Below are 22,335 nucleotides of genomic sequence, written 5' to 3'. Positions count from 1 at the left end.
GCTTTTCACTACTCTCCACAATTAATACACGCATTTTTTTTTCTCACTAACTAGTAAAACCTAATACAGGTAGTCCTCGACTTACGAACACCATTGAGCCCAAAGGTTCAGTTGCTAAGCGAGACATTTAAGTGAGTTTGCTCCATTTCACAATCTTTCTTGCCAATGCCGTTGAGTGAATCACTGCCGTTGTTACGTTAGTAGCACGGTTGTTAAGTGAATTTGGCTTCCCCGTTGACTGTTGGTCGGAAGATAATCACATGACCCTGGTACTCTGCCGCCATCATAAATATGAGTCAGTTGCCAAGCGTTTGAATTCTGATTGTGAGACCGTGGGGATGCCGCCACTGTTTGTAAGGGTGAAAACGGCCGGGTGTTATTTTCTCCAAAGTTGCTGTTGTAACGGTCACAAAATGAACTGTTGTAAGCCGAGGACTACCTGCAGTGCATCTTTCCACTTCCCCACAAACTAGCACCGACTTGACTCCCCTATAATTCAGATTTGGGTGAAAGGCAGGTGGAAGTATGTGTGATTGGTTCCTACTCTGTAGCCGATACTAAAAAAAAAGTAAAGCTCCATTAGAGGCTGGAGTTTTTGTCTTATTTTTCTTGAAATAAAATAAAACATAAAAGCAAAACGCCCTTTTGGAATTAAGGTATGCTTGGTGCGTGTGAGGGAAAAAGGTTGGGGGTGGTGGTTAAGGTCAGTCAGTCACAGAGGGAAGGTCCAGCTAGCTCAGGGGGTCTCCAGCCTTGGCAATTTTTAAGCCTGGAGGATTTGAACTCCCAGAATTCAGCTTTGCCGGCTGGGGAATTCTCTGAGAGAAAGTACAGTTACACAGATTTTACTGTGCAGTATTTTAACTTTCAAACTTTTCCGCCCGTTTTGTTTTCGTTGCTTCACGAAAGAATAATTCGAAGGCGTTGGAAGAACTGCACCCCCCACCCCCCCGGGCCTCCCACCCGTCATCTGAAGCACTAGAATCTTGTAAAACATTTAAAAGCTTTATCTTCTCACGGAGGGAACAGGAGTCCCGCTTGAGGTCGCAGAGGAATATTATCTTTTCCCTGCCAGTGTCGATAAGGTCTTTAAAAAGAGACCGCTTGGAGACTTGCATCTCGTTTTATTAAAACCATAACATGATATAGGAAAAGAGAACAAGAATACATCCCGTGAGGTTTTTCGCGCTGGAAACCTCAGAACAACGGCTAAACCGAGGTGTAAATTTCTAGAAAACAAGCAAGCCCTTTGTGAAATGTGGACTGTACAATAGTAAAACATTCAGCTACTTTAGCTGCCACAGCTACGCCTTTCTCTTTACAATTTAGCATCCTTAAAAGAGACACACACAAATTCCTTTTGTGCTCTTCTTTTAATGTGCTCTGAAGAGCTAATTTCTTGACACAAGCCTCCCTTTGCAAATATTCCATGCCCTCCCGAGACCAGGAATATGCTCTAAAATGACCTCTTCCAATCCTGACCCCTTCGAGACGTGCACATTTTCATTCCCAGAATTCTCTATAAGTATGAAAAATGGCTAGGGAATTCTGGGAACTGAAGTCCATAAAAGGCAGTGTCCTTTGTTGGGAAGACAGGATCATCTGTACCAAGGAAATCCCTTCAAGTTGGGGGGGAAAAACGAGCAAGCTCCATCCAGAATGGAACATTGGTTAATATTTTAGCCGCTCCTTATCCAGACAAGTTCTGAAATTGCCGGGATAAAGGATGAGAAGGGATGAAAGTACAGCCAAAATTATTCTACGTCTTGATTTAAAAAAAAAAAAAAAAAAGAAGTGGTGGTAGGAAGGAGAACTCCCTAAAATATCTCACTCCTAATTCTATGGTTGACGGTTCCAGCATGTAAAACAAAAATTCAGGCTCCAGGGAAAAATCTCTGGCTTTCATCATGGAATCTTTATTTTAAAAAAATCATCTGCCTCAGAATAATTAATAAACTGCAATTGATGGATGTTGCAACGAGAGATGGACCTCTAATTCTGCAATGCCCCCATCACAAGCGAAATACTCCCACAACTGATTTAACATTTTTTTTTCCTCTGGAAGGAAGTAAGTAAGAACCCAGAGCAGAAATGGCTGGTTTGATTGCAAAATATAGAACTGGGAAATAAGAAATCAGCTGTAAAAATGAGGTAGATTATTCAAGACCTCCCAGCCCAGTTTACAAGCAACTGAAAAGTGGGAAGGAATGCGAATTTTGGGGGGATGGGATGTCATTCGGAAATAGACTTAACCTTGAGAGCTTTAAAAGGCATGGACTTCAACTCCCAGAGTTCCCCAATTGTCTGGGGAATTCTGGGAGTTGAAGTACGCTCCTTTTTAAAGTTGCCGAGGTTAAGAAACACTACTCCGAAAAGAACATCTACAAATGGTCCAATATTTTTTCCCCCTCCGAAGAAGCGGGGGGGGGGGGCAGCAAAAACATAGTGAAACTGACGTTGCTCTGCAGAAATGAACAGTTCCATCATGAAATTGACTCGTTTCTTATAGTCCTACAGAGGAACTCGGAAAAAATTCATTGAAAATGAAAGGAAGACTTCAGCCACAAGAGCCTATCCCAAAAATGGTTTAATTTAAGCAATCATGGTTTCTTCTAATACTTCCGTTCTGAACTTTGCTAGCGTCTAGGCCAGGGCTCTCCAACCTTGGCAACTTTAAGCCTGGAGGACTTCAACTCCCAGAATTCCCCAGCCGAATGGAGCTGAGTGTTTACTGGCCAGATGCCTTTCCTGTTGCCAATGCGGAGTTACATTCAGCTGGCTGGGGAATTCTGGGAGTTGAAGTCCTCCAGGCTTAAAGTTGCCAAGGTTGGAGACCCCTGATCTACGCCAAACACCCTCCTCTTAGAATAATTGGTCAGGGAAAGTGTTGACTTAGCTGACGGAGCCCCTAGGTAACACTTCTAATCAGAAAAGGGCATTTGTCAACACAAGCCAGGATTGGTTATTGGTTGCCATTTTTTCCTGGGTGGGTTTCCCCCCCCCCTTTTCTGAAAAATGTGCCCATGGAAGGCATGAATGTGATTTGTCGATCTCTTCATTTTAAAAAACGAGGTTGGCTTGGTCTGCAGATGGTACAATCAACTTGAGACCTACACCCCAATGATGGGGATTGGGGTACCTACACCCTAATGATGGGGATTGGGGTACCTACACCCCCATGATGGGGACAAGCCCCATCTGAACTACTGTGAAACTGGAACCACCCCGGGTGAAAAAAAATGGGACAGTTTTTTCCTTCTTTTGTGAAACCCCAAACTTCCTTGCTAGGAAAACAATAGTTTGCCGCTACGTAGGAAAGAGATTTCCGTAGGGAGAGGCAAAGATGCTCAGCCGTAATGCATCCCCATAAGACAAATAAGAGAAAAGGGACTACCAGTGCTAAGTGAGTTGTGAGAAGGGCAAGAAATGACAAAGGCCTGTGAATTTGTCTCTGTACATTTAACTTTTTGCCTTTGTTGAACTCCTGGGCTCTAATTTTGAGGGAGACCCTTCCTCCCTCCTGGAAGATAAGAGGATCCTAGCGCTTTCCCAGAGCAGCCCGCAGCAAGCATTGTTTTCCAAAAGCGGACTGGCTTCCTGGTGGAACTGGGTAGGGGAAGAAAAAAAAAAACTCAACCGAAGACCATCCAAACCACCCCCAAGGTTGGAGGGCTCCCAAGGAAGGCAGTTTCTCCCAACGGGAATTGCCCCGTTTCAACTAGCCAGGAGGCGAAGGGTCTTCCCCCCCAAAAGAGACGAATATACATTATATACAAACTCCAGCAGGACTTCTCCTACACTCGCGGCACCACGACGTACGGCTGGTGGGGGATCATCTTCTGCCGGTCATTGCAGTTGTAGATCCAACGGGGACGCACGAAGGAAAGGTTGGGGTTCTCATTCAGGGCCTGAAGCCAAAAGTAAGGAAAGAGGCCATCAACAGTCTAGGAGATGCTCATAGTGGCAGAACCCAGCCTATTTGTAGACAGAGAGTTGGCTAATCGCCACCACAATAATTTTTTAATGAAACCATAATCCCTTGCGGGGTGGAATCTGGGCAACCGAATGGAGCTGAGTGTTTACTGGCCAGATGCCTTTCCTGTTGCCAATGCGGAGTTACATTCAGCAGCTATATTCTCATTGTGCCCAGAGAAAGAAATAGCTGCCTCTACTTAGGACTGAACTCACAGCCTCCTGATTGGGAGGCAAGAGTGCCACCTCTAGGCCACTCCCTGTTGAAGCTGGCTAATACCAGCATTCAAATTAATATTTTTCATGCACCAACTCAGGGCTAGTACGGCAGTGCTTCTCATCCTTGAAACTTCAACTCCCAGAATTCCCCTGCTGGTGTTGAAGTCTGCCCCACCTTAAAGTTCCCAAGGTTGAGGGACGCTATAGTGCAGCGCAATGGTATGACCTTTTGTGCCTCTTCCAATTTGTTCAATGAAGGAGGAGTCCTCCAAAATCCTCCCTTCTCCCGGTCACCATCTCATTCACTTTTCTCCTTTCAACTATTTCATTGACCTTTATCTGGTGCCAATTTAGCACTGACTAGGTTCTTGCGTAAAAACTTCCCAGGGGTTTTTACAGATTAACAGAGTTGGAAGGGACCTTGGAGGCCATCTAATGCAATTTAACGTATCATCTTGATTCTTTGCTCCTGTCATTAGTGCAGTTCCTAGTTGCCAGAAGACTGCTCAATGTAAATTTGACCATTCCCCAAAGGTCTTCAGAATGCACGCGTGTTCCTATCAGTCTTGTGAAATGGTTTAAAGATCTGTCCTTCTCGACTGGTTTCCCCGAAGCCTGAAGTTCCCAGCTCACCTCGTCAAATGTGTCGTCCCATTCTTGAGCCGTAATCACATAGTTTACACGCTCGTTCATGTAGTCCTCCACTTCCCTGCAAGAAGTCAAAATGTGCAGTCTTTAGAGAGTTTTCTTCTTTTCTAGAGACAAGGAATTGTCTAGGGCAGGAGTCCTCAACTCCTGGTCCACGGACCGGTAGAAGTCCGCAACCCCGTTGGGAATTAAGAGTGTGCAAAGATGCATATATATTGTATACACACAAAAACGAGTTTGGGCAAACAGTTGATTACATTATCTATCTATCTATCTATCTATCTATCTATCTATCTATCTATCTATCTATCTATCTATCTATCTATCTATCTATCTAATCTATCATCTATTTATCATCTACACCTACCTACCTACCTACCTACCTACCTACCTACCTACCTACCTACCTACCATCTATCTGTATCTATCTATCATCTATCTATCTATCTATCTATCTATCTATCTATCTATCTATCTATCTATCTATCTATCTATCTATCTATCTATCTATCTATCTATCATCTATCTATCTATCTTTCTATCTATCTATCTATCTATCTATCTATCTATCTATCATCTATCTGTATCTATCTATCATCTATCTATCTATCTATCTATCTATCTATCTATCTATCTATCTATCTATCTCTATCTATCTATCTATCTATCTATCTATCTATCTATCTATCTATCTATCTATCTCTATCTATCTATCTATCTATCTATCTATCATCTATCTATCTATCTATCTATCTATCATCTAATGTAATCTAATCTAATCTATAATCAACTCTTCACTCAAACTGTCAAAGCAGATAGATGGATAATAAATAGATAGATAGATAGATAGATAGATGCATAATAGATAGATAGATAGATAGATAGATAGATAGATAGATAGATAGATAGATAGATAGATAGATAGATACTGTATTGTAACACAGATGTAACAAGGCAACATAAAAAAATGGCTTTCTGCCTGGATGGCTCCCAGAGTGAGCTGATAGACAGAAAAGGGAAGCAGCATGCTCCCTCCCATATTTGGGCATACCAGTTATAATTATATACAGTTCTACAGTTATAATTCAGCATCATGTATATATAATGTTTGACATATATACACACACACATATACATACATACACACGCACAAACACATGCGACCTTCTACAGTTATAATGCAGCATCATATTTAAACCCTGGGAGAGCTCTACAGTAATATTCTCTTAAAACCTCACCCGTTAAAAGCTATGATGTAGCGATTCAAGAGGCGTCGTTCCTGAGAAGGGAATTCACCATAAAGGAAGAAGCATTTGCCCACAAACAGATCTGGAAAGGAAAAGCAAAGATCCTGGAGAAGTGGAATGAAGAACGGGACAACCCCAATATACCCATTCATTCTCTAATCATTCAGCCAGTTTCATCCAGTGGTTTAAGGCAGCAGGCTAGAGACCAGGAAGCAGTGAGTTCTAGTCCTGCGTCAGCCATAAAAGCCAACTGGGTGACTTTGGGCCAGTCACTCTCTCTCAGCCCACCTCACTTAAAAATTGCACCCCTTTGCAATGGAAGTTACAGCCGCAACTGTGGTCGTAAGTCGAGGGTGCCCTGTATTAGATACTGATTATTTAGCTAAAGAATAATGGACTAAAGGGATGTGGTGGCTCAGTGGCTAAGACTCTGAGCTTGTCGATCAGAAAGGTTGGCAGCTCGGCGGTTCGAATCTCTAGCACTGCGTAACGGAGTGAGCTCCCGTGACTTGTCCCAGCTTCTGCCAACCTAGCAGTTCGAAAGCACGTAAAAATGCAAGTAGAAAAATAGGAACCACCTTTGGTGGGAAGTTAACAGTGTTCTGTGCAATTTCGGCGTTTAGTCATGCCGGCCACATGACCATGGAGACGTCTCCGGACAGCCGCTGGCTCTTTAGCTTTGAAACGGAGATGAGCACCGCCCCCTAGAGTCAGGAACGACTAGCACGTATGTGCGAGGGGAACCGTTACCTTTAATGGACTAATGATCCTACAGATTGGAACTTCATATAAGAAAAAAACAAAGCAAAAGAAATACCAAACTTGAGATCGGTTTGAACAAACCTGGAAGTTCTGGGATAGGCTGATCTGGCTTCACTTGTTCCTCAACATCTGTGTTCTCATCAGTGGAACCAGCATAGGGATCGTTGTCCGGTTCTGGAACTATCCTCCGTCCGCCTTGCTGCTTTTTGCGGTGTTCCTCTTCGACTCTAAGCCAGAGGAGACACGGAATCAGCTTTGGGAAAGGATCCACCACAAACCACCAAAGGCCTCCAGGCTTCAAACCCATAGAATCTAAGACGGCAAGCTCCGGTTCAGTTATTAAGTGATGCAGTCCACACAGGAAGGGTCAATACGACAGGTATCACTTGGACCAACCTCCTTAACTCGTCGTCAGTGTCACCTGACCCTTCGTCTCCGTTGTCTTGAAGACCTAAGAGGCGGCAGGAAGGCAGAAAGGAAGCATCAGCCATTTCTTTTAGATTCCCACTGTCAAACTGCCGGGTAAACTTTTCTGATCACTGGTGGACAGAGGATGGCTGATTAGCTGTCCCAGAGAGGCAAGAATCCTTCATTAACCCCTTCAACAATCCCCACAAGGTTATTCGGTTAAATCAGAGCCATGAGTCTGGAAGGTGTGATCGGGCTTGATACATTGACACTTAAAGCTTGAAAATTAATGTAGAATGTGTAACTCCTTAGTATCAGAGCGTGTTAATATAAGGCAACTGGCAGTTGGAACAGAGTTCTTTTCAGGTGGGGAGAGGGAGTAGAATGTCTAAACTCCCAGCCCGCAGGCTGGACGAGTCATGCGCTGGCCACGCCCATATAAGGCAACTGGCAGTTGGAACAGAGTTCCTTTCAGGTGGGGAGGGGGAGTAGAACATCTAACTCCTTAGCATCGACACACGTTACAATTCTGGGGATTTCATGAGTGAGTGGTATTTGGCTTTTATTTACACACACACACACACACACACACACACACACACACTGTACATACATACACATATATACAAACATTCCTGATATCTTCCCAACATATATACCTTTACTGATATAAATATTGACTGTTTTACTTTAAAAAAAAACACAAAACAATCTCTACAAGGTGGATGGAGCAACATCTGAATCTTGGTTTCAACCACACCTGTACCACCCACCACCAGCCCCACTCCTACCAATGAAGGATTCTGTGGGAGCAATGTTCCCCTGCATTCCCAAATTATGATCCGCTCTACCTGTAAATTTCTCGTCCCCGCTGGATGCCCTGGAATTGTTGTGGATGTTGCTGTTCTGAGAGGTGGTGGGCTCCTCCTCTTCCTCCCCGGAAGACACTCTTGGTGGCACCGCCTGCGTTACTTTGGGGCTGGTGGCAGGCTTAACTTTGTGGTTGGGGCTGGGCACACTGGCTCTCTGGCAAAGGACAGGATTCAATGACATAGGAAGGCAAACTTACTACAGCAAGTTTTTGAACATTTCTTGGTCATTAAATACTGATATTTGTTAATTTTTCAATTGATTTATATTCCGCTTTAATTATTTCTATCGTTAACTCAAGACAGTGAACATATCCAGCACACCTTCCTCCTCCTATTTTTCACCAGAATAACAACTCCTATTGGTCAGTTGGGCTGAGAGGAAGTGACTGGACCAAAGTCACCCAGCTGTCTTTCATGGCTAAAGTGAGACTACAACTCACAGTATCCTGGTGATTGGCCCAAAGTGACCCAGCTGTCTTTCGTAGCTAAGGCAGGACTAGAACTCACAGTTCCTTGCTTTCTAGCCTGGTGCCTTAAACTACCAGACCAAACTGGCTCTCCTCCCAAAGATTCCTGATATCTTCCCAACAAAGGCAAAACATTCCTAAAGGATTACAATCTCATGACTTACTCTCATGTCCAGGTTGCAAAATAGCAGTCGAATCAGGTAAGAAAAACCTACAATGAGACTCACTATCCTGTTTCCCCAAAAATAAGACCTCCCCTGATAATAAGCCCAATTGGGCTTTTGAGCACATGCACTAAAATAAGCCCTCCCTGAAAATATTTAAATGCATGTGCATCGTCCCTGCAATTTCGAGGGGGGGGGGAATGGACATGCTCCCCTGCATGCACCTGCCATCCATGCAGAATGGCCTCACGGAGGCCGTTCCCGCAAATCCTAGTTACCGTGCCCTTTTTTTTAGTGGCAGCTGCAAATAGAGCAGCAGGCCCAGTGATGCTACAGCTGGCCAGTGTATGCCAGAAACAGAGACAGAATTTCCTCTCTGGATCAGCTGATCTGCGGGCCATGGGGCGAGGTTAAGAGACCTCCTTGAAAATAATAAGACCTCCCTGAAAATAAGGCCAAGCACTTATTTCAGGATCAAAAGAAAATAAGACCCTGTCTTATTTTTGGGGAAACACAAAATATACCACAATAACAGGAAAATCCCCCAAACAAACACATTGTCAGGCCTGCAATTATATTCCTTTTAGAATTTTGGCCTGCCACTCTCTTATTTCATTATGCTGTTTCTTTAGTATTGTTGATGGGAGTGGGGAATAGAAAGGAGTAGGATTGTGGAATGTATTGTTGTCATTCTTTTCTAGAAGACCAAAGTCATCTTTTGTCTCCGCACTTTTGCACCTGACCGGAAGCAGCTGGGTGGAGACACCAGCGTGAAAGAAGATTGGACCATGTGATGGATTTGTGGGTGTGGGGACAAGATCATGAACTTTTAACTGGGTGGGATTCTGATGTAATTTCCAGAATTGGGGTTTACACAGATGTGCTAACATGCCTGATTTATTAAATTGGAACTTTTAAGGATCGTTTTGCCTTGGACTCTGATTTAATTCTACATTAAACTTGGAACGCTGACACACATCTAACCTACCTGTTGAGGAGTCAAAGGTCTGCGAGGCGGAGCTGGGGCCTCCTCCTCACTGTCCTCTTCCTGTTCGCTGCTGGACGAGTCGGGGCCACCCATCAGGTACCTAGGAAAGGGAACCTGTCAGTTATAGTCTGAAATGAAGACAGAGTAAAAAACCCACCTAGCTCCTGTTCCTCTTGACAGCTCACCTTTTGCAGGGCAAGCGCCGACGTGTCCGGTGACAGTCCAGGATCCATTCTTTCCGTACAATGGTGCCCCCGAGCCCTTTCACCTGGCTGTATTTGGGGGTGTTGGCAAAGGCACAGCTGGAAGGAAAAACAAAGTCACTCAGCACTGAGGGATCCATTGCAATCTATCATGCACCAGTAGGAAACCAGCCAGCTTGGTCTAGCGGTGAAGGCACCAGGGAGGAAACCAGGAGACTGGGATTTCTAGTCCTACTTTAGGCATGAAAGCACGCTGGTGAATTTGGGCCAATCCCAATATATTCAAATTTCATTTTGACTCTTCTTTGTCAGTATTTTAAAAATCTTTTTTTTAAATTATTCTATTCCACTATTTCTTCGATATTAATGTAACTTGATATTACAGTTGGCCATGGCGAGTTGTTATAGATCCTAGCAAAATTATGGGTCTCTTTGAGTTCTTGTTTTGCCAGAAAGAAAGGTGAGGTCTTGGGCTCCCTAAGTAAAGCTGTTATGGCCCACCAGGGGCCAGTGGAGCTGGTGGTAGACCCAGACAGTGAGGAGGTTGGGGAGGAACAAGGGCCAGTCCTGGAGTCTGGGGAAGGCTCTGATGAGGGCTCTGTGTCGGAGGCAGAGAGGGGGCCAGGGCCATTTGCCAGTTATCAGCTGCCCTCAGACTCAGACATCGGTGGGGCAGAAGAACAACTGGAGCCTGTTCCATGTGCGCATGCACAGAGTTGCCAGACGAAGGGAACAGCTAAAGAACAGGGGTCGACTTGGGAGTAAGGCCACAGGTGGACGATGAATGGCCCCTCCCAGAGGAAATAAAAGAGAAGGGAAAGGGGAGTGGAGTTTGCAGGAGAAAATTAGTTCGCTTAATTGGTTCGTGACTCTCCGAGACTCCTTGCCAAATTCTGCAGAGATCGGCCTGTCAGCTCTCCAAACCAGATAAGGTCTGTGACCATAAATCCTCCCTTGAAAGACTGCTGGATGTGAATGGGCACAGAATTCACAGTAACTTAATTCCAAAAAGGGTTTTTTGTCGGGACAAGGAGTCTGCTTCGCGGTTTGGGGAAGCTTAGGTCAGAACAAGAGCATTCGAGGTTGGAATGCCTTAACCTTTAGGGAATGGGAGGGGGGGGGGAACCACACGTTTTAGGAAGGTAGATCCACTGGGTACCAGACACCTACATGAGGTGAGTGCTGTCAGGGGTCCAGTCTGGACGGTACTTGGCCCCCATCTCCAAGGCCTTGTCCCTCAATTCAGAGCGGAAGGGGTTCTGGAAGCCGCTCAGCACGAAGACGATACCCTGTAGGAGTTGCTGGAAGGACCCGTTGGCTGCTGCCTCCTCTGAAGGCTGGGTGGGAAGAGCTTTTTTCAAAGGCAGCGTCTTCTGGGGAGGAGACGGGGAGGGAGAAACTGCAAATCAACAAAAACAAAAGGCAAAGGTTAGGGAAGGTGGAGGAGGCAAGCCCGAATCGTTGCTCGTTCTCTGATGTAAAATTGCCCAGCCTGTAAGAGTAACAGTCGGTGCTTAGAAATCCAACTTCAAAAAACGGATGTGCTCACAAATATTTATATCGAACTAATTTGCTTGATGTAATTTTTTTTGGCCATTTTTTTTAAATTTGTTTCGCTGCTTCCTTTTATGTTGCATTTTAACATTTGACTCTGGAACTTAATAAAGATATAATAGTAATAATAGCAATCCCACTAGCACTGAGACTTACATACCGCTTCACAGTGCTTTACAGCGTGACCCCGTCAAAAGCGCGGATGACAAAAGCGCCATCGACAAAATCGCGCCTTTGACGTCATCACAGCGCGACGAAAAAGATCGAAAAATTCAAATAAAAATTAATAAAAATTAAATTAAAGCAAGCCGATTCACATAAAGGTAAGGGTTAGGTTTAGGGTTAGGGTTAGGTTAAGGGTTAGGGTTAGCTTTAGAGCGTTAGCGTTAGCGTTAGGGTTAGGTTAAGGGTTAGCGTTAGGTTTTTCGTTACTTTAACGGTTAGGTTTAGGGTTAGGTTTAGGGTTAGGTTAAGAGTTAGGTTTAGGGTTAGGTTTAGGGTTAGGTTTGGGGGGCTTAGGGTAAGGTTTTTGCTTTATTTTTACATTTTTCGAACTTTTTCGTCGCGCTGTGATGACGTCACAGCGCGCTTTTGTCGAGCGCGATTTTGTCCTACGCGCTTTTGTGGTGGAACCGCTTTACAGCCCTCTCTAAACAGTTTACAGGGTCAGCCTCTTGCCCCCAATAATCTGGGTCCTCATTTGACCTCCCTCGGAAGGATGGAAGGGTGAGTCCAACCTTGAGCCTGGTGAGATTCAAACTGCTGAATTGCAGGCAGCCGGCAGGCAGCGGAAGCGTGGCATGACAAAACCGCGGTCCAGTGAAGCGCGCCCGATTAAAGCGCGTCGCTGACGTCATCAGCAGCGCAACAACAGCGACCACGGAGAAAAAAGGGCGCTTTAAAAAGCGCTTTGAAAGCAAGCCGATTCAAGTTAAGGTAAGGGTTAGGTTTAGGTTTAGGTTAAGGGTTAGGGTTAGGGTTAGGTTTAGGTTAAGGGTTAGGTTTAGCGTTAGGTTAAGGGTTAGGGTTAGGTTTAGGGTTAGGTTAAGGGTTAGGGTTAGGTTTAGGGTTAGGTTAAGGGTTAGGTTTAGGGTTAGGTTTAGCGTTAGGTTAAGGGTTAGGGTTAGGTTTAGGGTTAGGGTTAGGTTTAGGGTTAGGTTAAGGGTTAGGTTAAGGGTTAGGTTTAGGGTTAGGTTTCGGGGGGTTAGGTTTAGGTTTAGGGGTTAATTTTAGCTTTAGCGCTCACACCATGCTTTTTTCGTCGCGCTGTGATGACGTCAGGTACGCGGTTTCGTCGAGCGCGCTTTAGTCGAACGCGGTTTTGTGGTGGAACCAGCGGAAGTAGCCACTGCACCACCGTGGCACATAATAATAAAGTAACGTGCTGAAAACATTTGGGTTCCGGGCTATCGCTTGTTCAACTGCTATCCTTTTATCTTAATATTGTTTGCCACTCAGGAACACTTGTTGAGACGGTCGGCCAGGCAAACTGACTATTGATTAAATAAATAGATGGATTTTTAAAAATGTTCTGTACTGCCTGGAGTTTCCAACTTGCAAGTTTCCCCCTTTCTTCACGCACCTTTGTGTTTTTTGGAAGGTGGTTGTGTAACGCGGGACTTATCAGGGTTCGCTTTCTTGGTTGCAGACGAGAGGCCAGCGTTTTCTTTGCTGAGCTCAAACTTCCTTTTGACTGGGGTGGGTTCCTGCAAAGACAAGAAAGCTTAAGGCTGCAACTAATCCTAAAATACATGGACAGAAGGTTTCCCCCAACTTCACTGGATTTACTTCTAAGACAAATATAGGCTTGAGGGTCCTTTAAGATTGGCTGCAAATATATAATTAAATGAATAATTGATAATGATAATAATGTATACAATGTGTAGTGTTATGATAAGCAATAATTGGATATGAATATTGAATGGTACCCATGAAAGGAAGATTAGAAATCCTTTTGGATTATATACAAAAGTTAATAAAAAAAAAGAATTAAGTTAGATACAGTTAAGTTTTGATTATTAGGGGGAAAATGTTATGATACAGGATATAGTCAAATAAAGGAGGGATAATGACGACAACCTATATATATATGTATGAGTATAATATAAGGAAACTAGATGAAAATTGCCAACAGTGATTCAGAAAGGAGGATTAGAAAAGTTTGTTATTAAATATTATGGATGTTTAGCTAGAATAGGACTTAAGGATTCAATGTTATTGGAGGATTTTAGAAATATTAAATGAAATGCCAGCATGTGGTTATGTATTAAATCTTTTATGATGAAGGATGTTTAAATAATTATAGTCAAATAAAAATGGGGGTATAAGGGTAACATGTATAAATATCTGAGTTAAAATACTTGAGTTAATATGAATTATGCTTGATGACTGTGGAAGAGATGCACGAAAACCTTTTGTAACCAACTGATACACTTTCTACAGTATGTAAAGAAGGAAGATTTTATGTGTTTTGCTTGTTTTGAAAATAAAAATAAATTCTATTAAAAAAAAGAAAAAGATTGGCTGCAAATAACTCTAGGACCCATAATGCTGCTCTGGTCCATGAATGAACCTTGCACATGTGCCTAGAGAGGCAACATAGTAAGATTGTGGAGTGGAAGTACAATAGTCCTTTCTTGACAACAGTAACTGGGAACAGAATTCCGGTCGCTAAGTGACACGGCCACAAAAAGACATCATCGCAAGACCATACCAACTTATGATGACAGTTCCTTCACTTCTAGTTGCCATCATTAAATAATTCATACAACGGTGCCGACTGTGAAGGTTGCAAACAGAGATCACATGAGCACAGGATGCTGCAAGAATGTGATTCCTCCAAGCCAGTTGTTGAGCAGTCAGATCACAATCACATGAGTGTGGTGATGCTGTTAGCGGTTGCAGCTAGGAGGACCAGTCATAAGCAATACTCATTCGGTTGCCAAATTAGTGGCCATTAAATAAGGAATTTATTTTTGTTTCTCAGCTTGGACAGCAAATTAGAGAGAGGAAGAAGGTTGGAGTGCCTCCACTAGACCGATAAGATCGCATAGATTAGGCCTCCTCCGAATTCCATCAGCCAGCCAGTGTAGACTGGCAACTACCCGGAGGAGAGCCTTCTCGGTGGCTGCTCCGACCCTCTGGAACGAACTCCCCGTGGAGATCCGGACCCTCACCACCCTCCAGACCTTCCGCGCCGTGCTTAAAATCTGGCTATCCCGGCTGGCCTGGGGTTAAAGACTCTAACCCCTACCCGAATTGTATGACTGCTGAGTTCTTAATTGATGTAGTGTTTTTATGTTGTAAATTGTTTGTCCTCCCCCCCCCCCCTTTTTTGAACTGTGAGCCGCCCTGAGTCCCCCCAGGGAAAAGGGCGGCATACAAATAAAGTGACTATGACTATGACTATGACCACTTTTGCCCACCCACATGGCTTCTGTTTCCTCTTCTTTACCTTGGGTGAGGTTTTGGTGATGGGCTTTTCCACCGCTGATGGTGAAGAGTCTGGAGAAAGAGATCTGTTGGTCTGTAGGGAGGCAGCAGCATAACTGGGGGAAGGCTGGTCATTCTGAGATGCTACAAGAATAATAATTATTATCATCATCATCATCAGTTTCTAGTCTCAATGTGGATAGCCATACATGCAGAAAACCCTGGAAACGCCAAAGGGCAGATAAAGCGTTAGAATGGACACTTTCAGCTGAAAAACCAGTTTCATCATCAAAAGCAACCAAACGAAGAAAGTAACAGACCTCATTTTATAAAAGAAATACATATTTAATTTTACATGTGCTAACAGCAGTGCGAATTGCGTATGCACAAAATTGAAAATATACCTACAGAGGAAAACGTAATAAAGAAAATATTAGAATGTGCTGAAACGGATAGATTAATATTGAAAATTAAGGATAAGGAGGAAACAGAATACTTTTTAATTTGGGAATTATTCTATCAATGGTTAGAACATAGAAGCAGAAGTTAGAAATTTAAAATCAAGGAGGATATGTAAATAAAAATGAAATCAATGTGTAATTAATGAATATTGAATAATTGGGATAAGTAAACATGAGTAACAGACTTGGAGGATAATGGTTACAAATATGACATTTGTAAGGTTTGATATTATTAACTATTATAGACAAAACTGAACAGAGTGTTTAATAACAGAAAATGTTTAACAAGGATAAGTGAAGATCATGATGAATAAACTTTGAGAATAATGGTTGCAACTATGTGTATAAGGTTTATTATTCTGTATTTAAAAGAGATTGTATCCTGACAGTACACTGCCATTGCTGCATATGGAAATGTTATAGATAACAAAGGAAATTGCATAATAAAAAATAATAAAATCGCATAATTAAAAAATAAGATCTCACTTTATCAGATTCTATTTGATAAAAGCAATTAGTATTGATAGATCATTGCAGGGGCAAAATCTCATATATCAACCTCTAAGTCACAACAGAGAAAGATATGGCCTGTTGGCTGAATGATAAATAATAAATGTGATCTCCGATGACTATTAGGTAGGGGGGAAAAAAACTTGTGAGAATTACCTTTAGGAGGGGAGACCAGGGGTTTACTGGCACGGCTGAAAAAGAGAGCACCAGGTTTCAGAGAGATGGAATTGCTGTCGTCCTCCTTCACTTTAAACTGGCCCAATTTGGTGATCTTCTGATGCAGGTGGAACAAAAAGAGAACAAGATACTCAGATTTTAAAGAAGTGGGGTAAAATACAGGACCCCAGATGTTGGAAAGGATCACGTAATTCAAGGTGATGCTCACCGGTGAAGCCGCTTTGGAATGTGTTTCGCTGCTGTCCGGAGGAGAATGGAACTTCACGAAGGAAAGGCCATAAGCCAGAGACTGAAGAAAGAAGTTAAGAGGATTCAGATTTGGGCAAATCAGGCAGCCATAAGCAATTGTCATTCTAAAGACAGACCACATTCTCTACGGAGGTGGGACACAAACCAGCTTTATAACAGAAGGCAGATAAATCTACGAGTAGCTAATCAATGTTAGAAACAAACAAGGCTAGCATTACTATAGCCTTCTCGGGGGACATACGCAAGGATGGAGAGTTCAGCTTCTACAAGTCCCAGCTCCAAAGAAATCTGAAATCTGGAAAGTTCCCTGGCGGGCTGAGGGCTTAGCCAACAGGAAGGGCTTAGCCAATTGAGAGCTTGCAATTTTCTCTTCCTATCATCCCTTAGGGCAGGTGTCAAACTCCATCCCATTGCTGCCATATCAAGATGTTGTTTGACCTCGGGAGCCGGGGTGGGCGTGGCCTGGTCATCACGGCTGTGTGGGCGTGTCCAGGGCAGCATGGGCCGGTCCCTCGCTGTCTCAAAAGATGGCCCCGCGGGATGACTCTGGGTCTATCGCAGGCCAGATCCTGCCTGGGGGCTGCATGTTTGACACATCTGCCTTAGAGATAATTTTAATATAAATGGCTAATAACTGTTACTTTTTTTTATGCTAGAGTTTAAGTGCTCTTTTGAGAGAAGTTACCCCATTAGTAAAGTTGCGATTCAATGTTTATAAACTTGGGAATCAGTCTCACTGAAGCTAGCGAGCTTTATTTCTGAGTAAACATTCACAAAATAAGGCTACAAAAACTAGTTAGATTTTAACTCGTCCAGCTATCTATAGACCTTCATTTAGAAAAGGCGTAATTGTGAACATCCAGGTGAATACCCAGAAATTTGGGGTCCCATTTAGAAGGAATTCATATTTACAACTTCTGTTCGCCAGATAATCATCAAAACTGCCTGAGATCAACTTTTTTCCTCATATACAAAATGATGACTCTCTCATCTTTGAAAGGCAATTATAAGGAGGCATGGGATCCATTTGATAGATACTAAATACAAGAGTTTCCAAAGTACCAGCTCCTTATCAAGACTCTAAGGAAGAAATAAATGCAGGAGTCCAAGGCAGACTCCTGCCAGCATCCCATCTGTTTTGTTTTCCAAAAATATAAACCTTGGTATATGGCTGGGTGCAAACAATCTTAACTCGGTCCCACTTCTTCTCAGCTGTAGCCTTCACCAGTTTATCTGGCCCAAACATTCGGACTCTGTTCAGGTTGGTGCTAGTCTTGCTCTCTGAGGGAGACATGAAGGAGGATGTGACCAACAGCACCTGGGGTGGAATGGAAAGGACTACAGTGGAGATCGAGAGACTCAGCTTTTTTTTCAAAACACATCGCTCAACTAAATTCCAGTCTTAATCCAGAAGGCCTCCCCAAACTGCTTTGAGAGCAAAGCAACAGAACATCAAATCAGAATTGGGGCTCTTGAGGGAAAGTCACACACAGGAAGAATCACGACACGGACAATAAACACAGGGGGAAAGCAGGGTCCCCTCTTGTGCCTCTAGTGCAGGGGTGTCAAACTCGTGACAACATGTTGTCAACGCGACGTATCGCAGCTTCCCCCCCCTTCGCTAAAATGGGGTAGGCATCTGGCCTGTGGGCCACATGTTTAACACCACTGCTCTAGTCTTTTGCCTAAACTGCTAAGCAGTCAGCCTGTGTGAAGCCACACACACACACACACACACACCTGTATTCAAATGATGTTTGGTTTACATTGCTGGAATCCTACCATTTGTGACGGTACATATTCAAATGGAACAAAGGAAATATGGTATCACCAAACCCCCTTCACTGAAGACTCACAAACAAACGAAAAACACCACTTCCATGCTGTGATGGCAACTTTCGGACAACACCAAGTTCACTCACCTCATAATTCTGCTCACTGGAGGAGGCAGAGCTACCAGCCAGCACTTCCACAAAGGCAGAACCTTCATTGCCAATATCAATGCTGTGAATCTGCTCCTCTTTTTCAAACTGTGAGGGGAGGAGAGGACAGTAAGAGAATTGTGGAAAATGCAGGAAAGGAATCCTAGTGGCCCAGGTCTTAACAACTAGATATTGGTTTAACCCAGGGGTGTCCAAACTTGGGAACTTTAAGACTTGTGGACTTCAACTCCCAGAATTCCCCAGCTAGGGAATTCTGGGAATTGAAGTCCACAAATCTTAAAGTTCCCAAGTTTGGACATCCCTGGGTTAACCAAACATGCCCCAACCATGTATGTGAGCCACGCTAACAGTAAATAAAATTACCCTATGCTAAATCAGGACCAAACTCATTATCATCCAATTTGACTGACAGCTATTATCTAAGAGAGCAAGGTTTTCCTCTTCCAGCTGCAGCTTTTGCTAAAATCTTAACAGTGGGCTAATTTTGAAGAGACTGGTAGATGGCTGAGCATCCAGTAATGCCCTGCAGAACCACGGTTAACTAAATAAGGGAATTATGAAGAAATTCCTAATGCTACCTGAAAAGCATTTATTTCTATTATATACATATATATGTGAGTGGTATGGTAACCTAGAGGGGGAGCTCTTGTCTCACAATCAGGAGGCTGTGTGTTCAATCCTAGGTAGAGGCAGATATTTCTCTCTCTCTGGGCACACTGAGAATATGTCTGCTGAACAACATTCCACATTGGCGACAGGAAAGGCATCTGGCCATTAAAACACTCTGTTAGTTCCATTCAGTTGCCCAGATTCCACCCCACAAGGGATTATGTTGTTGTTAAATGGAGATGATACATACATTTACATATACATCTATCTATCTATCTATCTATCTATCTATCTATCTATCTATCTATCTATCTATCTATCTATCTATCTATCTATCTATCTATCCATCCATCCATCCATCCATCCATCCATCCATCCATCCATCCATCCATCTAGTTTCTATCTCTCTCTCTCTCTCTCTCTCATCTATCTATCTATCTATCTATCTATCTATCTATCTATCTATCTATCTATCTATCTATCTATCTATCTATCTATCTATCTATCTATCTATCTATCTATCTATCTATCTATCTATCTTGAAGAACTATAATTGATATGCCCACATCTCTTATACTATAAATATGCTTATAGCAAGTTATCATACTGCAAATATTACAACAACTGCAGAAAGTGTTGGGGACTGATCTTACCAAGGGATTAGCAGAAACTCACTTGTAATATGACTGAGACTTGCTTTTCCCCAGCCTGGGCAGCCTTCCACTTGCGGTAGGTGTCAGCCTTGAGCAGGTTGTCAGCACAATGTGTCTGGGGAGAAGAGAAGAGGCTAAATCCAGGGCAAGAAAACAACCCTACTATCGATACATCCCGTCTTTCCTCCTCCTTATCCCGTTTTCCTTTCCTCCTCCCCCATGGTCTTAGACTGGGTTTACCCAGTATACTTCAAACTTTAAATCCACCAGAAAGCATTGTTGCTCTCTTCTGGCATTTCTCAACCTCAGCAGCATTAGGACTGTGTGGATTTTAATTCCCAGAATGCCTTCACTAGCTTCTGAGAAATTGAAGCCCACACATCTTAAAACAGGGGTGTCCAAACTTGGGAACTTTTAAGACTTGTGGACTTCCAACTCCCAGAATTCCCCAGCCAGCCATGGGAGTTGAAGTCCACAAGTCTTAAAGTTCCCAAGTTTGGACACCCCTGTCTTAAAAGTTGCCGAGGTTGAGAAACCCGACTGAGCTCTATTCTGGCTTACAGGAATGCAATGGCCTAACTTCACGTAACAGGCAAAACGGACCATCCCAAACCCAATTCAGTCAAATGTGTTATGCTAGCACAGCATAATGTAAGTCGAGGACTACCTGTATTACGAGAGTTCTAAGCTATCTATTCCCCAAAAGGCAAGCTGGTAAAATTGGTGCTTCCGGCTTGCAGACATTATTTTTTCCCCTCTTATGACTCCCCTTTTTTTTCTTCTTCCCCTTTCTGTCTGTTTTTGGTTAGGTCCACACAACACACCAAGTCCTAAAACCAGTTTGAGGGAATCACAATGGCTTGTTTCTATTACATCCCAGATGCTAAAATGTCTATGGAGATTCTCAGTCTATCCAGGTCACGGTTGTTCCCAAAGGTGCTTTTTCAAGAGGCAACTGGACTGCCTTGTTTTTTTTCTTTTGAAGACATTTTGCTTCACACCCAAGAAGCTTCTTCAGCTCTGATTGGATAGTGTGGAATGGAAGGATTTATACACCTTGCAGACAGCTGGTCATTTGCATCCTTTTAGCGAGTCGTTAAGATCACCTGGGGATTTATCTGTGTCATTAGGGTGCAAATGGGTGTGGAGCCTTCTTGGAACTGCTTGAAAGGACTAGGTTGCAGACCAAGAGATAGATGGTCATATCCCCCCCCCCCCTTTCAAACCAGCAGTCCTCCCTATCCAAAATGTGGGCCTTGCTGCCTTCAAAAGAGCAGCCTGTGTCTTTTAAATTGCAGGTGGATTGACAAATCTTCATCCTGATGGGTTTGTTCTCCTATGTTGTGCCGTGTGCTTATGAAGCGGTTGTTTCATTTCCCCATCGCTTCTCATCCAAGAAACTTGAGAAGTTGAGTCAAGTTGCCTCTTGAAAAATCCCCTTTGTTGAAACCAATCATCCAGGTTAGGGCTGAAGGCAATGGTTGATTTCCCCATCCATCCTGACAACCACAGCTGGGTTCCCACCTACTCCCTCCAATACATTGGAGCCCAAAGTAGCCATTCTGACTTTTGTCTGGTCTAGGTATCGTTAAGGAACGCAACCATGGCCTCTTCCAGTGTAGGGCTGCATTGCCTGAACCAGGGGTCTCCAACCTTGGGCATTTAAAGCCTGGAAGATTTCAACTCCCAGAATTCCCCAGCTAGCTTTGCTTTGTTGTACAGCACAGTACAGTACAGTAGAAGCCACTTTAAGGCACAACAGGTTGTATCTTAATAGAACACACCGGGGTGGTAGTGGTGGCTAGGGGTGTCTTATCCCCACAGTATTTGTTTCCAGAGAGTAAGTCATCTGCGTACCAAGTTTGGTTGAAATTTCTGGAGGCATTCCAGAGTTATGCTGGAACATATACACACAGAGCCATTTTTATATAGAAAGAAGAAAGAAGAAGATAGGAGGAGGAGAGGAGGAGGAGGAAATATACGAGTCCTTTATTCCAGCCATATGTATCATTAACCATGTTCATTCAACTTTGGAAAGTAAAAAGTTAAAGAAAAAAAGACTCCCACTTTTTAAAAAGCAGGGGGAATCTTAGAACAAGATGTTATGTTTCCATCTTGCAAATCCAAGGTCTCTCATTCATTTATTTTTCTTCCCAAGAGGAATGCAGTAGAGCAATGTTTCTCAACCTTGGCCGCTTTAAGATGAGTGGACTTCAACTCCCAGAATTCCACAGCCAGCTCAGCTGGCTGGGGAATTCTGGGAGTTGAAGTCCCCCAGGCTTAAAGTGGCCAAGGTTGGGAGACACCCACCCACCCCGGTCTGTACGGTTTCTCCCCTCCTCCCCTCCTTCCCCGAAGCCACCGGGAGGTTCTTCCAGGCCCCACCGCCCTTATAGCCCACACCCCCCCGCCACGCCGCCTCACAATGGCTGCCTCCACCCCACAACTTTAACAGGCCCATCCCCCCTTTGCCTTGCTCCCCGAGCAGGAAGCTGCTGCTGCCGCCGCCGACCCCCGTGTGGAAGCCGCGCTACCGTGTCGGAGCTGCTCGCGGATACCACATGTCGGATCTCGATCTCCGGCATTGCCCCGCCACTTTCTGTCACTCGCCGTCACCCGGCAGCAAAACTCCGCCAAGCGCCGGAAACGGGCGCTCTATACCCACCCTGACGCTCGTCTCTATGACCCCCCCCTTTCCCTCTTGTGCCCCGCGCGCAAACTCAAATCGAATAGAGCGAGCGGAGATGGAAAGGGGGGGGGGGCTGAAACTCGTGGCGCATGCTCAGATTCGCGCCTT

General features: G+C 43.9%; 1 protein-coding gene across 3 annotated transcripts; it reads right to left on the bottom strand.

Moving 5' to 3' along the window:
• Positions 1-1,109: 1,109 nt before the first annotated feature.
• Positions 1,110-22,162, bottom strand: XRCC1 (X-ray repair cross complementing 1). 3 transcript variants are annotated; one of them, XM_087728104.1, is made up of 17 exons: positions 22,073-22,162; positions 19,561-19,653; positions 18,256-18,363; positions 17,493-17,651; positions 16,293-16,373; positions 16,064-16,181; positions 14,959-15,080; positions 13,087-13,210; positions 11,121-11,349; positions 9,933-10,049; positions 9,748-9,847; positions 8,108-8,282; positions 7,245-7,299; positions 6,930-7,075; positions 6,078-6,168; positions 4,825-4,900; positions 1,110-3,908 (listed from the first exon to the last, which is right to left on the bottom strand). In XM_087728104.1, the coding sequence occupies exons 1-17, from the start codon at positions 22,121-22,123 to the stop codon at positions 3,795-3,797; spliced, it is 1,959 nt and encodes a 652-aa protein (XP_087584230.1). In that variant the 5' UTR covers positions 22,124-22,162; the 3' UTR covers positions 1,110-3,794. The 3 variants fall into 3 exon arrangements, with proteins under 3 accessions (XP_087584230.1, XP_087584231.1, XP_087584232.1); XM_087728105.1 differs by lacking the exon at positions 17,493-17,651; XM_087728106.1 differs by lacking the exon at positions 22,073-22,162 and having other exon boundaries at positions 17,493-17,614; positions 19,561-19,884.
• Positions 22,163-22,335: the final 173 nt, after the last annotated feature.

Source organism: Thamnophis sirtalis, unplaced genomic scaffold (genome assembly GCF_051295495.1).
Source record: "Thamnophis sirtalis isolate CommonGarterSnake01/CBP01778 unplaced genomic scaffold, rThaSir2_p1.2 scaffold_13, whole genome shotgun sequence".
Classification (NCBI taxonomy): domain Eukaryota; kingdom Metazoa; phylum Chordata; class Lepidosauria; order Squamata; family Natricidae; genus Thamnophis; species Thamnophis sirtalis.
Note: the sequence above shows the minus strand (reverse complement) of the source record. Positions and strands in the feature narration are given on the sequence as shown.

Coding starts and splice junctions, on each gene's coding strand:
- XRCC1 (XM_087728104.1), bottom strand. CDS start 22,123: ATGCCGGAGATCGAGATCCGACATGTGGTATCCGCGAGCAGCTCCGAC. Junction 10,050..11,120: donor CCTGACAGCACTCACCTCAT/GTAGGTGTCTGG, acceptor TTTTCCTTCCAG/CTGTGCCTTTGCCAACACCC. Junction 6,169..6,929: donor GCCTATCCCAGAACTTCCAG/GTTTGTTCAAAC, acceptor TTTCCTTTCCAG/ATCTGTTTGTGGGCAAATGC.